The sequence below is a fragment of the Ctenopharyngodon idella genome, chromosome 5 (assembly GCF_019924925.1).
Source record: "Ctenopharyngodon idella isolate HZGC_01 chromosome 5, HZGC01, whole genome shotgun sequence".
Taxonomy (NCBI): domain Eukaryota; kingdom Metazoa; phylum Chordata; class Actinopteri; order Cypriniformes; family Xenocyprididae; genus Ctenopharyngodon; species Ctenopharyngodon idella.
The window spans coordinates 360,925-378,027 of NC_067224.1; the positions used below are offsets into that span (position 1 = coordinate 360,925).

The following is a 17,103-nucleotide window of genomic DNA, read 5'->3' on the forward strand; positions in this document are numbered from 1 at the left end:
GATTAAATTATTAAATAAAATTATTATTTTTTTAATCATACCCTCATTTGGGGTTGAGTCCGCTAATATTGAACTCCTCGAATCGCTCCTGGTGCTGATTGTGTGGAGTTTAATCATTCATGCCCTACATGTGCTGTAGCTCTTTCCGGCTCATTCAACAGTGGCTTTGACTCTTGTGTGAACACTAACTCTACACACTTGCTGTAGTTGACATCACAGCTCAACACCAGACCAGTTCCTCTCAGAGTCTGAAGCCAGAAACACACAGGATACAAATGCTTGGCTAATGCTTGAGTCGCACTGGCCGATTGAACGTGTTAACTTCAAGTAACTTGCTTCAAACGGTTGCTCCCGCTGAGAACCCTGGAAATGTGGTTCATGGTGAAGTCAAAATTGTTGGGAAAACTTCTATAATGATTAATGGAAACTACAACAAATACATTTTTTGCGTACTCATTTGCTCCAATAGCCAAAGAAAAAAAGAAAAAAAAAAATCCACAATAACGTTTCTATAGACCATTTTGGTGTTTGACGATGTGTTTTGTGGGCGGAGCCTAGTCTATGGAAGTCACAAAATAAAAAAAAAAAAAAAAAGACAATTGATTGCTGTTTGAGTTTATATCTCACAATTCTGAGAAGAAAAATCAGAATATCGATATTCTGATGTTTTTTCTCTTGTGATATAAACTTGCAGTTGCCAATAATAAATTTAGAATTGGAGATTATGAGAAAAAGTCAGAATTGTGAGATTCACATGTTATAGGTTTAAATGTTATCTTTGTAAAATGTCATAGGTTTAAATATTATTATAAGCTGTAACCGTGAGCTGCATACTTAAATACTATGTATATCTATTGTTTACATCAAATTCATGCTTTAATAGTTGACTAATTATCCCAGGTTTCATCTTTCCAGTCTGTCTGTTTAATGGCTTACAACCATAAATGTCAGCGTTTATCTTCAAAGGCCGTCTTTGATGATGGTATTCTATAAAAATGAAGACCATCCTAAGACATTTTTTCCCCTTATTCCTTGGATCTCACCTGTTTTCCTCCACTTGTCACTTCCATTTTTCTGCCACCAGCTGTGACGGCTATTCCCAAATGGCCAATGGCTTTCCAAAAGAGGGAAAAAAATATCTAGAGATTGATTACGATGGTGAGAAGAGAGAAAGATGTCAAATTTGCTGTCACTTCCTCAGCCGTTTGTATTAGAAACACTCATGCAACCAGTTTTCTGTAATTTTATGCCAAGGTAAGACAACACAAAGTTTAACATAAACATAAAATTTATTAAAAATGATAAATAAAAACCTTTGCTATATTTAATAACTGTGGAAATGAATCACAGTCTGTGAAAAGGGTCCGTTGCAGTGGTTGACCTGACAGAGAAAACTATATACGCAGAAACAGGCAGTTTGTGTTGATCTGACACATTTCAGAACACAATAAAAACAAGTTATTACATAGTTCCACATCATCACCTGTATGCGTGGAGTCCTCACACATTTTATATACTAAGAACAGTTCTGGTTTCACATGCAGATATATGTGTTCATCAAAGTCCCTTTCAAAGAGACTCTGTTCACTCGGCGGACTCCTCCGGGCAGCTATTTCAGGCATTCAAGACCAAATCCTATCTACTTGAATGGGGGGAATCATATTTCACATATTTCATATTTCAAACCAGCAACAAAATCTGATGTGATCTGTCCTGTTGTTTCTCATGCTCAAATAGCATTAAAATCTTAATTATATCTTTGTATATCTAAAGTCTTTGATGTTCATGTTCCATCCAGAGATCTTTTGGCAAATCCACAGGCACTTTCTGCATAAAAAAGTTATCTCTGTTCAAAATATGTTTTCCAGTCATCATCTTAATGCTTTGAATGAATAATAGATGAGATGATTTCCTGGGAGCGACTAAAAAGGTTGTACAAGCAGCTAGAATAAAGTGATACTGCACCCTTATTGATTAAATAATTAGTGGTGTTTGGAAAAGCAAGCATCACAATCACCACTGCTCATTTGAACATCTCACAGGCAAAAAATATCTAATATCTGTCTTTGTATAGTCTGTTTCTCTCAAATTTGTAGTTCATGTCACTCTCTTATTTTATACACTTCTTTTTTCTCCCCCAAACACTTTTTTTTACACATTACGCAACTATTCTATTTTCTTCTTCTGCGTCACGATGGGAGAGTGATCCATGTGGGACTCGGCGAACACTGACTGAACCATCCCGTCACGGATAACAGAGCAGAAAAGAAAAAGTTTAAGGGAAATCATCTGTCTTCGGTTCTTGTGCCCTAATTTCCTCCGTGTCGCTCTGTTCAGTAGTAACCTTTTACACAACCTAAAAATACCACAGGCGAGATAAGAGGCTCATTCTTAGCGAAGCTCCAGTTATGGATGGGAGAGAGCTAATATGCCGTACATCATGTGAGCAGCAGTTATATGAATTCCATCTTATGACTTCTGCTTTTGGCTGCATCAGCTGAGCTTGTTTTCTGTTGCAGTAAAAGAGGTCCAGAGGAGTTTATTTCTCAGCAGCTTAGAGAAAACTCTGTTACAGTGAGTGATAAGCAGCAGGAGCTGGTCCTGACAGAGAGAAATGAATAGAGTTGAGTTTTGTGAAACACATTAAATGGCTTCCAGTATTTGTCTATCTGTCTGTCTGTCTTCTGGTCGTCCTTTTCATTCCCAGTTTAACTCCAATTCTGGTCAGATGGGATGCATTTCCCATCTCTGAAAATGCTTTTTAAAAATGCTTGATAGATTCTTCTTTTCAGCTTTGCATGCAGCATCCTAGTAAGATGTGTTTGATATTACGGCTTGCCCTGAACTACGGTGGAATGAATACACTACAAATTTGTCTACAAATGATTATCTGCTTCATTAATTCAGTTTAAACAATTATTTTTTGTATTTTTACTGCTCATTTGATATGAATTACACTGTGTTTCTAAATTTCTACAACAAAGGTTCAAATGTCCTTTCTCTGTTTTTAACAAATCACACCCAGCATCTATGGAACCGGAAACAAAAACAAAGACAGAAAATAAGCACTATTCAGACGGGACTAGGAAGGAAATTAGCGCATTTTTTTGCAGTATGTTGTGACAACCAGAGGTTGACAACATACAACCTCTGCACAAATTCCAGACCAAATTACCTTTTGTTTTTCAACTTTCCCCTCAAGGAAAATCTAATCCCATCTGAATGTGAATGTCTGTTATTGTTGATATTATATTTTCACACTTCTTTTCCTCATGCGCATTGGCCAACATGTACAACTGCAGATGATTATTTTCAACCATACAACCATAATTCTGACCCTTCAGTGTTTGAATTCACTCACTTTTTTTTTTATTATTATTTTTGCATTTTTTTATATAGTGACATGTACAAGTAGCGTGCATTATGTAATCAGAGTACTTTTTGACGTAAGGAGTAAAGTAACACATTACAAGTAACATGCATTATGTAATCAGATTACTTTTTGATGTAAGGAGTAAAGTAACATATTACAAGTAATGTGCATTACATAATCAGATTACTTTCTGACGTAATGAGTAAAGTAACGCATTACAATTAAAGTGCATTATGTAATCAGATTACTTTTTGATGTAACGAGCAAAGTAATGCATTACAAGTAACATGCATTACATAATGAAATTACTTTTTTGATGTTAATGCAAATTACATTCTAATAGCACAAATACATTTATTTACAGTAAAAACAGTGACTGCAGATGAAGTATTTTCAAAAACAACAGTCACAGTAGTAGTATGAATTGTAGCTGAAATATAGCTATTGATGCATGATGTCCATTATAGTGGACAGATGATTAATCAAAATTTTCTCCCAGTCTAAAATCAATACTTGGATAATTTAACTGTGATATGACTCATTAGATATTGCTTCATGTTACAATATATTTTTTTAACCTGCAAGAGTCTTCTAGGATAGAAGGAATGGATGGATAGTCCAGAGCAACTTGGTATGCCGGTTCGACATACACTGCCTTGCCACTTGGTGGCAGTGTATAGGATGATGCACTAGAGTCCACTGTAGAGGCTGATGTGCAACTATGTCATCAAAACCCATGCATATGCAAGAAAATGCTTTTTGAATAGCTGTCCACTGTAGTGACCTCTGTGCATGAAAGGGTTAAATATCAGTCATTTTTGCAAAACTCCAAAAACGTACCTACTGTATAGTATACATACAATTCACTGCAACGAACACTAGAGGCAGTAAAACACCAACATCTTTTATTCCTGTTAACACAAATTAGGATTACGGGCAGATTATTGATTAATAAATTTTCATTCTTGTTCAGTATTTTAATGTTGCACAATACTATGATATGATCTCAAAACTTTTACCATATTGCATGATTTGTAAACTTGTACAATTTGATGTTTGCATCATATAACCAGCTCCATATGTATGGTTGTTCTGATATAGAAAATTTGCTCATTAGTTTACCTGGTACATCGCTGTACCTTGCTTGGGTACGAGTCCCTGCATTTTCAGCAAATGCATTTTTTTTTTAAACAATAACGTTTAGGTTTAGGGGTAGACGTGAGTGAATGAGGTGTCCAATGAGTGCATCATCTGAGTATTTAAAATGCACTTGTTCTTTTGTGAACGACGGCATAGAATAATGCATAAGAATGAGAACTGGGACACATTGATTGTAATAATGCATATCTGTTAGAACTGATAATGTAACGGTGTTGCAACACTGTGTTCTTCTGTTGTCAGATGCTGGAACCCAAGCAAGATGAGCCATGTGACCCCAGGGGCCGGAAAACGACCTCTGAGGATGACCAATCCCTGGGCAACCTGTCCGATGTGTCGGCCACCACTGCGAGCAGCCTTCAGTCCAGGAGTCTCGCCCTGCTGGAGGACGTGTGTACCTCTCTGGAGGAGACCTGCCACCTGGTTCCACCAACACCTCCGCCTTCCACTGAGGGAGAAGATGAGAAAAGCACTGAGAGCAGCGTGAATGAGATATGGAGGGAGGATGAAGGCAAAGAGAAAGAGGAGGAGATGAGGAGCTCTGAGGAGAAAGAAGAGCGGGAGTTCTTACATGCACATCCAAGAGAGTGTGAAGATGACAAACAGCTACTTGTTGATGAGGACAATGCTTCAGAGGCGGTGGACACGAACGCTCCTCCTTCATCATCTTCTTCATCTTTTGTCATCCCTGAGCTGCGATTAGATCGCTCCTTCAGTGCGGACGCCCTCTCCACTCCTGGCACCGATGAAGAGTACGAGGAGGATGAGGAGGATGAGGATGAGGAAGAGGAAGACAGTGACGATAACTACCTGGAACGCAGTGACAGTAAACGGAGGAGCATGGTAGAGGCCTCTTCATGCGAAAAGCACCCGGGTGGACTCAGCGTGCAGAATTCACTGCGCAGACGCACACACAGCGAGGGCAGTCTTCTCCAGGACCCCCGCACTACCTGCTTCACATCTGATAATGCCATCAACTGCATGGAGGGGTCAGGGACACACAAGGGCGGCTGGTCGCTTCCGTCACCCAAAACCCTGAAGAAAGAGCTGACTAAAAATGGAGGGTCCATGCACCAGCTGTGTATGCTGTTCTCCGGAAGAAAAGTAAGTCCTTCTTGTTCCTACTGTGACAATCTTATTAAATGAGTCTGCCCAAACAGTTTATTAATAATTTCCCTTTGTCATGCTAGTTGCTTCAGCTGATATATTAGTGGGCCCAAGGCAAGCGTCACTATTACAAACTGCTCATACTCAACGTTAGGGATTTGCACCAACTTTATTGAAGACAGATGACATTGTATAACCTCTCCTGTTCGAACCGCCTGCTCTAAGTGGGACTCAAACCCGGGTCCGCTGGCATGGGAGTCGGGCCCTCTAACAAGAAGGCTAAAGACCACAGTCTCTAGCATCAGTCGCTAGAGCGCCTCTTGAGATCAGGGGAGTGAGGTTTACACACACAGCTCTTACCGGCCTACATCCGTTACAATTACACATCCAATTGGTCAGACGTATGATTTTTTAGATGGAGAATGAAACTGGCAAGAAATTCAGTAGACTTGGGGCACGTTTACACAATTTACTAAAAATGGAAAAGTTTTTCCTTTGCGTTTTTATCATGTACAGACGACAACGTTATCAATTCGATCCCCATTCACATGGTCAACGAAAACGACTAAAAATGCTGTATTCTGCTGTCAGGCCAGTAGATGGCGATGTCACTTTGTAAAGAAACACTATGTGCCTATAGACTGAACACATAATACGCATGAAGTTATTGATTTCTAAAATTTGCACTTTGAAACCGTCTTCAAAAGTTTGCGTTTTCAGGCCCCCAAAATGCATAAAAATTTCCCTTTTGTAGTTGAAAACAGTGTCGTGTAAACAGCCACTTACACTTTCAAAAGTTTGGGGTCGGTAAGATTTTTTTAATGTTTTAGAAAGTAGTCTCTTCTGCTCACCAAGTCTGCATTTATTTGATCAAAAATACAGTAAAAACTGTAAATATTATTACAATTTGAATTAACTGTTTTCTATTTTATTATATTTTAGAATGTAATTTATTCCTGTTATGCAAACTTGAATTTTTGGCATTATTACTCCAGTCAGATAAGCACCACTCATTTTCTTCACAAATCACAAGCACGGCACAAGACAAAGTCATGAACTCTCTGAAAGGAATAGTTCACCCAAATATAAAACGTGATACATATAAAACATGATATTCTGGTCAATGTAACTCTATAGGATATTTTTCACCCATTTTACCATCTGCCAGGTGAAAATCAAAAGTCAGATTTCACAGTCATTGTTACTGCTAGAGTGATATAATTAATACAATTAAATTCATTTGTAATAACGTGTGTACACTTCAACTTTCAAATTTTGCTGATATTTTCATTATTCTGTATGTACTTTGCTCCTTGATATTTGTTGATATGGCTCAGAATCAGGCTGTGCTCTCTGTTTTGTCCACTAAGTGGCGTTCTGCTGATTTATTTTGCTCTTTAACCAGATTGAACAGTGTTTAAAGATGTTATCTATTTTAAGAACACACATTTATGTGCATGCCATGAATGCACGATAGACTGAGCTCTGTTTCTGTTTGTGTAAGCAAGTGTGATTTCTGTCCATCCTATTTAAATATAAACAAGTATATACCATATGTAGCTTTTCTACAGCTGCCACCCTACACACCTTATACATCACTGAAGACCTCAGGAAAGCCACTGTGCAGGCTGATGTTTCTCTTGCTTTCATCTCCTCATCACCTCTTATTTGTTTTGTTATGCCTTTTTATTATTTTCACCTTTTTTTTAAGGATTTTTATGAGCCACATAAAGTAGCACACATGCAGAAACACGAGATGTCTAAAATGATTGACAATGAATCTCTCTTTTGAGTCAGTTCTTTTACATGTATTGGTCAAACGGATTAGAAAAATGGTCTGGATAAGAATCATTTGGACAGTTTACTCATCCACTGAATCGTTTGGAGTGGTTTCACACTCTGTAAAACTGTAGCACAATACTGAGAACAAATAGAGAACCATGGTTAAAGTGAATTTTTAGCTACAGTTCACTAAAACAAACCTGCAATCCATTCTATAGTGTTTACAATGCAAAAGAAGTATCATTCATTGCCATGGCAGGTATATATTATTGTACCTTGGTATTACATGATACTGCCACAGTGGGCTACTATATGAAGTCCTTTAGAGATGGTTTTTAGTCAGTAGTGACATTAATACAACACAATAGTTCTCAGAGAAATGTAAAAATGGTGCTCTAGACAAATGTTTTGATACTGATTTTGATTAATAAAAAAAAAAAATCTCAGGGACAGGGGGACATGAAACGGACACCCCTAGATGATGGGAAGAGTGAATGATGGGAGGTCTGTGTTCTAGTAGCTACTAACTAAAGGTGTGTGTGATTGATTCAAAGAGAGTGAATGAGGTGAATGATTCAATGACTCACTCATAAAGACGATCTCTTGTTGCCGACTGGCGTAACAATGTAACTTGCACAAATGATCATTGAAAAATCCTCACTGACAGCCTGTCTTGGACACACAAACACAGACAAGTGATACCAACAGTTTGGGATGCCGTGTGACCAATCAAATTGGAGGAAATATCAGAGGAGGAGAACTGTGTGCCACTAGATGCTTTTGAATTAATTTGCTCACTTGCATCAGGTAAAACATCAGCGAGGTTACAACTTAAACCATGAATTATGCTGCAGTTCTTTACTGTTATTTCAACATATTGACCATTAGACAATGTAAACAGGGTGTTTTGAGGGTGACAGAGATGCAAAAAATTTGAAAGGTCTCTAAGAACTGGTTTACTCACCGATCATTTCTGTGACAAGCAACACAAATCGTGTTTTACCTCTGTCTCACACGGTGTACCCCAAGTATTAGTTGTTGGACCGCTTCTTTTTGTAATGTACATCTTTATGTTTGATCAGATCATCCATTGCCATGATCTGCAGCAGCCTGTTCAACATTTGTGAGATTTAGTCAGACAGTTTTGAGGTTAATTAATCTAAATTCTTGTCTCCAGATAAATAGTTTTGAAGTTAATTAATCTAATTTCATGTCTCCAGAAAATAGTGATCTACAACATTGTATTATGTTGAATATCAAAGTTTTTTTGTGTGTCTATTTGTTAATGATCCATTATATATATAATTTTATTTTATTTTTTTTTTTTTGGTGGTGGAGTAAAAAGCATTGTTTATTTTGAAGTGAATCTTCACTTTTCATTCAAATCTGTAGGCTAAGTGAAATCATTCAGTTTAAATTGTTGCTATTATGACATATCTTTAATTAAAAATATGGGCAACTAAATATACAGATATTATAGTAAATGTTCATATGCCCACATAAAAGTCATAGAATAAATGTTCCTTTCAGATAGATCTCTTTTACTGGGATTCTGATTTGGTTGCCATCCTGAATGATTATATTGAATTGAAAAGTAAACTCTCATTGTTCCCATTTTATCTTCCCCCATTTTACCCTACGTATTAAAACCAAGTCATATCAAAATATGCTTTTTTGTTATTACTGACTGTTACTCAGCTATTATTATTTATAATAACTATTAATAGTCACTTTTGCAGGCACTCTCCTGTCTTATACACATCTCCAAGTATCTCAGACGGCTCATTATGAATGAAAATCTCAACTAACGCAGTGGCTCGTAACTCACTTCCAGCTTTGCAGTTCACTTAAGAAAATATGAAACACAAGCCATAAAGTCAGCGCTCCAGCGATGACAGTCAACTCTCAGCTCTTTCTCAGCCACAGCAGTTTCTGTAGGCCTGAGTCTGGTGTATAATGAGACTATAAATATCCTGAACGGGCACATGATCCTGTGTGTCTGCGCATGCATTTGGAGGAAATGTGTCTAAATGAATGCCTTCCTGGGAGAAGATGATGATTAGCAGTGGAGTACGCAGAAATTACAAGCAATTTCATTATGTCTCGAAAGGCAACGCTTTCCTTGTATTTATTGTCATTTATTAAACAAGGATATTTTTGGATACCTAACATATAGATTTTTTTTTTTTTTTTTTTTTTTAAGATTATTTACTTGGTTTACTTGGCTTTATCTGCTCTTTCCTAGTAGCTGTAATTGTTTTTATCATGCCATATATCCTCGTCCTGGTGGAGGCGGCTCAGGATCGGTGTTTACACCAGGGACCGGCTGATGAGTCTCAGACAGTGTGTTTAATGGCCAGAGCCTGGAAATCCACAAGGAGTTGAGGAGAAGATGTTTGGCATGTTGGACCGGATGAGACGATGCCTAAAGAAACGGGGCTATAAACCACATCCGTTTTCATGGGGAATGTTTCATCGCTGCTGAAAAAGATGGAAGATCACTTGCTAAGAGTAACAGGATTTTTCATGAGGGTTGTTTAACTGGCAAAAATGTTCTGGACTACATTGTGGGCTTAGATGGTGTTCGGTTTGTGTGTGTGGACAGGAATCACATCAAGAGGGGCAAAGGAATAGAAGGGGGCGCATTACAGTGAAAGAGCGCGTGTGCGGTCCTGACATCCACATCAGTGTTTTCAGATGACTCAGCTATAGAGAGAAGTGCTGTGAGCTGAATCACCTCATCTTAACATCAGAAACACTAAGCAGCTTGTTGTGGATCTCAGTAGGCAGAAGATCCTGCTAAACCCAATCGATGTGGGCAAGATGGAGGTGGACAGTGTTGAGGAGTACAGTCACAATAAACTGAACTGGACTGGGTTAAAAATAATCTCTGTGCACTGAAGAATGTGAAATGACCGTGTCGTTTATTTAAAGTGCATTGTTAGGTCTAGTCGAAATCATGGTTTCTGGGATAAACCTGTTTTGAAAACAAATTAATCCTTGCCATAGAAAACAACAACAACAACAATATTATAATAATTATTCTGGCTTATTGACTTTAAGATGCTGTAAGAGCTGCACTGATTTATTCTCATGTTTTACCGTTTGATTGACAATATTTAAAATGATACTAATGAACTAATCTCATCTAGTATTATCTAACAACACATGTGGGTCAGAATATGATTTCAAATGAATATCTGGTAACACTTTACTTAAAGCCATTACTGTATATATAATGCATTATAAAAGTATTTTTAATTCATTAACTACGCCTTGTAATGCACCTTATGTATGATCTCATGAATAATTGTTAGCACAGTTATAATACTCATCTATTCATTGTTACACATTTAGAAAGTATAACGCATTAAAACATGACAAACAACCAGTTTCAGATGCAACAGGAATCTGCTAATATTACAATGCATTTTAACTTTGGTTACAATTATTTATGAAAAGCTCTAATGCATTATAACATACATTATGAATACCTTATAATGTATAGTACATAAATTCTTCAAGTAAAGTGTTACTGAAAATTTTTAAATCAACTGTACAGCGGTGAAATGACATTATCAAAATATGACTAGCATACATAAAGCAATTGTTCGGCCTCAGAAGACTTGAAATGCATAATGCAGCATTGTTTTTGCTCAATTACAAGATACTTTAAACAAGTTAATTTGAACTATATAGTAGCTGACTACATTTTGAAACAGTAGTTATATAGGTAGACCGGCCTGTCCCTGCCAGTTCCCTCAATATCAGCTCATCAAGTAGAAAAATACTTAATGTGGCAAGAAAAATCAATCAACAGAGCCTACAGGTTACAGCCTCAATCATGAGGTGTTTGTTTTGACCCACAGAGGGAGCTGTTGTCGTGTTCTTCCACCGATTATTGTTCTGCAATTAACAAACATGAGCAGAGACAGACTGAATGACCTTCAGAATGATTTGAGCATTAGTTTGAGCAATGTGACGAGATACTGTAGTTTATCACAGTACCATTTATGGAGAGTTGTGTTTCATATTTGGATGCTGAATGAAAAACTTCATTCACACTCTTGAAAGATCTGCTCCTCAAAAGTAAAAGTGATGATAAAAGTCTTTGATGCACCAGTTTGCTCAGCTGAAAAACAGTGTGTCCAGTGCATTGTGTTTGTCCTGCCGCACATCCCTCTACATTATTCAGCACATTACTGGAAGAGCTGCAGGAGTCAGTGGTTGACGTTAAATCACTGCAGTCGTCAGTCGTCAGACGCGGGGTTATGTGCTGCCGTGTGTTGTACTCCCGCTATGCTGGTCATAGTAGAGCCGGTGCCAGTGCGGCTGTCCTGACCGTCACTGTACAGATACAGTACGGCAATGATGCAGTTCAAGTGTTTGTAAAAGAGTTAAACCCACCCTGTAACAGCCAGTTACCGTAAGTTTTCGGGCTCTGTTGTCATGGTTTCAAAACTTCTGGCTGGCATGGCACTGTTTTATAAGTGTGAAGAGGAGGATTTTTATTAGCCGTTTTTATAAATGTGCAAGTTTGTTCCTTAAAGTTATAGTTCACCCAAAAATGAAAATTCATAGGTTAACCCTCTGCTGCTCTTAGAGTGGCGGTCAAAAATGACCGATTTTTAAAAAAAAAAATTTATAACAATCAAATTAATGTATTATATTTTTAATTTTTTTTTTGAGCGTAGACCTACAAGTGAAATTTCCAACTTAAACTGTCATAAATCTTGAATCTCTGGCGCACAGACTTCAGTTTGGACACTTGACAGATTATCGCTAAGGTGAAAAAATTTCAAAAGGGAACTTAAAAAAAAGTTATAGAATTTTCCGTTTATTGAAAAATGCATAAAAACACTATTTTCAATGTTTATATGAAATATATATTTTCCGAAACACATTTTACTCTAAAACTGAGAGAAAATCAAAACCATAAATCTAAACACGTTTAGCTAACTGTGCTGAGAGTTCAGCGCCGAGAGCGGTTTGTAATCATGCCGAACTGAACCAGGCTCGAGTGGAAATATAACTGGAACCGTTTCTTACTGTTCTTAGAAGTGTTCGGCCTGACAGTGGAAAAGTGGCTTTTTGATATAGTGTAAATATATATATTTAAATGCAAAACCTAATTTTTAATAAGTAAGTACCCTATTTCTGAAAACACTGTTCTCAGCCACTAGGGGATACACAGGCCTGTATATATTTATATATAGGCATCTAGTGGCTAAACAGTGGTATTACAGATCATTTTTCTTTATTTCTTTCCACCAGATGACACCAATCTGCCTCCTTTCATTGGATTTTAAATAGGTTTGCTCTATTTTTTATGGTGGCGCATTGTTGCCACATACATAATATTTTTTTCCACTCAATTATGTCGTAATAACGAGATATTATGTCGTTAAATCAACATCTTTTCTCGTTATAACGAGATGTTATGTCGTTAAAACAACATCTTTTTATTATTAAAACAACATATTTTGTACATGACGTGTACATTTACCTTTATCTGATCTATATTAGAGAATTTATATAGCCTAAATCAGTGCCTTTATCACACTTCCACGCTCGAAAAGCAAGCAAATATAGTGTAAAATACCTTTCGATGCCTGTATCAATGGCAGTGCCCATAGAGTAATGAACACAATATTATTGTTTTATTGGCATATATCCCCATTTGTAAATATGCAGTTTCTAATAATAAAGCACAATTTTACATTTAGCATTCCTTATTTTCTGGAAAATAAGTCACACCTGATGTCATGCATTGGGTCAGACTTACATTTTTGAGAGGAGAAAAAAAAAAAAAAGAAAAAAGAAAACCCAGATGAATTTAGTTGGTGTATTTTATTATACATTCAAAACTAATGTAGCTAAAATACTGGTAAAAATGAAAATTTTTACAAAGATTAAGCTAAAAAACCTGTATTTTAGGCTATTTCCACAACAAATCCTTAAAATGTAATGGTATTCAATACAAAACAAGAATGAAAAATATAAGTATAAAATAAACAAATTATAGTGGCATTCATTAGCTGCAAACAATATTTATTTTAAAGCCTAAACTAACTGATTTAAACCGAAGCTGAAACTGAAACTTGGGCTCATCTCTCATTCGGCACGAATCCAAATATTTCTATCTTCGCACTTGGACGGTAAACTATTATTTATTATGTTAACAATGCTTTGTACTTTACTCGTGTCCCAGTATCCACGTACAAGACCAAACTCTGTAAAGATCATACTAATAAACCATATTATGTAGAGCAAAGCGGATGAGCCCAGAATATGAACGCAGTTCTTTTAATTAGGCTACACACAAGCGTTTTCCTCTCATAGAAAACCATTATGAAGAAAAAGCTTAACGTCGCTTAATGTAGCCTACAAAGTGATATTAAAAGATACAATTCTGCACAAACCAATTTTTCTGTATAGTATGTTTTATTAGTATAGTGTTTACTATAGCCTACACGTTTTTCTAGACATCGTAATCTTTTCGTAACATACTTAAATTAGATCGTTGTTTCTGCCTAATACATTGCTTAAATTTAACACATTGTTCGTTAACTGCATGTGTAGCCTACATTTCTGAAATTACATAACTTGCACAGAGTCACCTTTGATAACAGATTACTCCAAACTGTAATGTTGACATGCAGTTCCTGTAAAGCTGCTTTGAAACTATATGTATTGTGAAAAGCGCTATAGGCCTATACAAATAAATGTGAATTGAATAGCCTGTTTAACTGATGACCTGATCTAGGCTATATAAATCTAAACTTTATTATAGATCAGATAAAGGCCTACTATATTTCGTACACGTCACGTACAAAATATGTCGTTTTAACGAGAAAAAGATGTCGTTTTAATGAGAAAAGGTGTTTTAATGAGAAAAAGATGTTGTTTTTACAAGAAAAGATGTTGTTTTAACGACATAATATCTCGTTATTACGACATAATCGAGTGGAAAAAATATTATGTATGTGGCAGCAATGCGCCACCGTAATTTTTGACTCAAATACTGCACAAATTGGGAAAAATTTTAGAAAGTGTCTATTTCTAATAATTCTATGACCCGTAACTGAGGAGCACCAGAGGGTTAATAGTTTCTATGTGTAACTCCTACTGTTCGAACCGCTCGCTCTAAGCGGGACTCGAACCCGGGTCTGTCGGCATGGGAGTCGGGCGCTCTAACAAGGAGGCTAAAGACCACAGTCCCTAACAACATTATGATTTTTTTTAAAACACTAATTTACTTTCAGATAAAGTAAACAGAGTAGGGTGAACATCGTGCCTAATTTCTCATTTTGCATTTCAATGGAGAGTAAAGAAAGTTTTTATTTCTGGGTGAACTATCCCTCGATTCTTTAGTGCATCTGCTGTTCCTTTGCCTCTTGCTTGGCCGTGATCTGTGTCAGTGTGAGTTTTCACCGTCCAGAGGTCAGCATGTTTGACCCCAGACTCCAGGACTCCAGACACCTCTGCTCCAGTTTATGAATTATTGTTTGTCTGACAGGAAGCCCAAATTACTCACATGCTTTTTGGCTTTCATGAGGCCTTGATGAGTTTGACCCTATTTTCCTTTTGTAAAATCCCAAATCCTGTACAGATGCTTTTCAAACAGAACTGAGAGAGTTTCCATGTGTGTTTTTATTTATGCTCGAATTTATATAAACAAACAAACAAACAACAACAACAAAACATAGTTTTATACTCTGTCTTACCCTTGAAGCTTGGCATTGGGTACTGCTCTATTGTTGGTTCTTCAACCATAAATTGCTTTATTTCTAAGTCACTTTGAATAAAAGTGCTGCATGTAAATGAAGATTCGGTGTTTCCTGGAGAGATGTTGGAGCTCCGCGTCACACTCTGAGCTTCAGGAATGCCGAACGATATCAATGGAATAACACAGAGCTTTGTTGATGGCTCTTCAAAGAGTGTATCAATGATTTTTAAATGATGGAGAACTTTGGACCACGTCCCTGCTGGATTTGAACCATGTAGTCTTGAAAGAGGAAGTGACCCACACAGTACAATATTCACAAACATCCTTCATCACAGGATGTCATCACACAGACGGGAAGTGCCTATGTTATGCTTTAACAGAGATCAATAACAGCAGGAAAGGTAGTACACACACACACACACACACACACACACACACACACACACACACACACACACACACACACACACACACACACAGCCAGATAGCCACTTGTTGCCATTTTATTGTTGTTTGATTAGATTTGATGAGTCTTTTTGTACTTTTGTATCTATCTATCTATCTATCCATCCATCCATCCTAAATTTGCATGACCAACTTCAACCCGATGCATAATCTGTGTCAGGAAATCCATTCTAAAGTAAAATTCCCAATCCTGTGGACTCCTATTGAAATGACTTGATTTTTACTGTCAAAATGAGCTGACCAATGGTAAATGTGACCACACATTTACTTTTCTAAGGTTGTTTTTACAGTGGGCACATTAAATCTGTGTGTGATTGTTCAGTTCTCCTCTGGTCTGGTTTCAATATTATTTGATTCTTTCTTATGAGCCTCACGCATTTCCATTCATCTTGCATAATCATAAATGCACACATGTGTATATATATATATATATATATATATATATATATTAGAGTAAATGACATTTGTTTCTATGCCTGTCAAATAGCATAATTTGGGGAAAACCACAAAAATTTAACAAAAATCAAAAGTGGAAATAAAGACCGGTGCACTATAAAGGTGAAAAAAGACAACAAAAAAGCATATTTTGAGATTAAAAACCGCAGCTTTACTGAGGAACAGCAAATGTTTCTGTCACAGCATGACCTTTAGGCACAGAAGAAGGAAATTTGTGACTGAAATGGTTGCCTTTCCTCAGTAAAGCTGTGGTTTCTATATCACATTTGTTTTTTGTTATCCTTTTCACCTTTAGCGTGCGGGTCTTTTTCACATCAGATTGATCATCCCCGGTCTGCGTGCAGCTTTCACATTACCCTTTTTTTTTTATGCAAACCATATTCTGTGTGAAACATCACACCTGATGGAGAAATAAAATCTTGAAGAATTAGTTTAAAGGGTTAGTTCACCCAAAAATGAAAATTCTGTCATTAATTACTCACCCTCGTGCCGTTTTACACCCGTAAGACCTTTGTTCATCTTCGGAACACATATTAAGATATTTTTGATGAAATCCGATGGCTCAGCGAGGCCTACATAGCCAGCAATGACATTTCCTCTCTCAAGATCCATTAATGTACTAAAAACATATTTAAATCAGTTCATGTGAGTACAGTGGTTCAATATTAATATTATAAAGTGACGAGGCCTCACGGAGTCATCAGATTTAAACAAAAATATCTCAATTTGCGTTCCGAAGATTAACGAAGGTTTTACGGGTGTGGAACGGCATGAGTGTGAGTAATAAATGACAGAATTTTCATTCTTGGGTGAACTAACCCTTTAAGTCTAATGGACCCGTCTTTTCATGACCCTTCACCCGAGCCATATCTAGAGACCAGACTTTCAATGAGACTTCAGCTAGAGCTGTGATGGCAGGTTTTTCATGGGCAAACACCACTCACATTTGCGTCAGAAAATCAAGTGTGCACATGAATGTGTGAACTGTGTTTGTGTGCGTTGGTTTTCATGAATGCACATGACACCTGCTAGC

General features: G+C 37.0%; 1 protein-coding gene across 4 annotated transcripts in view; it reads left to right on the top strand.

Moving 5' to 3' along the window:
- Nucleotides 1-17,103, top strand: part of rgs3a (regulator of G protein signaling 3a) — an 89,272-nt gene that overhangs the window by 42,254 nt on the left and 29,915 nt on the right. For all 4 annotated transcript variants that reach the window (XM_051894415.1, XM_051894417.1, XM_051894418.1 and 1 more), the window contains one exon: nucleotides 4,775-5,635. In XM_051894415.1, coding sequence (XP_051750375.1) covers nucleotides 4,775-5,635 — 861 coding nt within the window. The remainder of the gene's footprint in view (nucleotides 1-4,774; nucleotides 5,636-17,103) is intronic.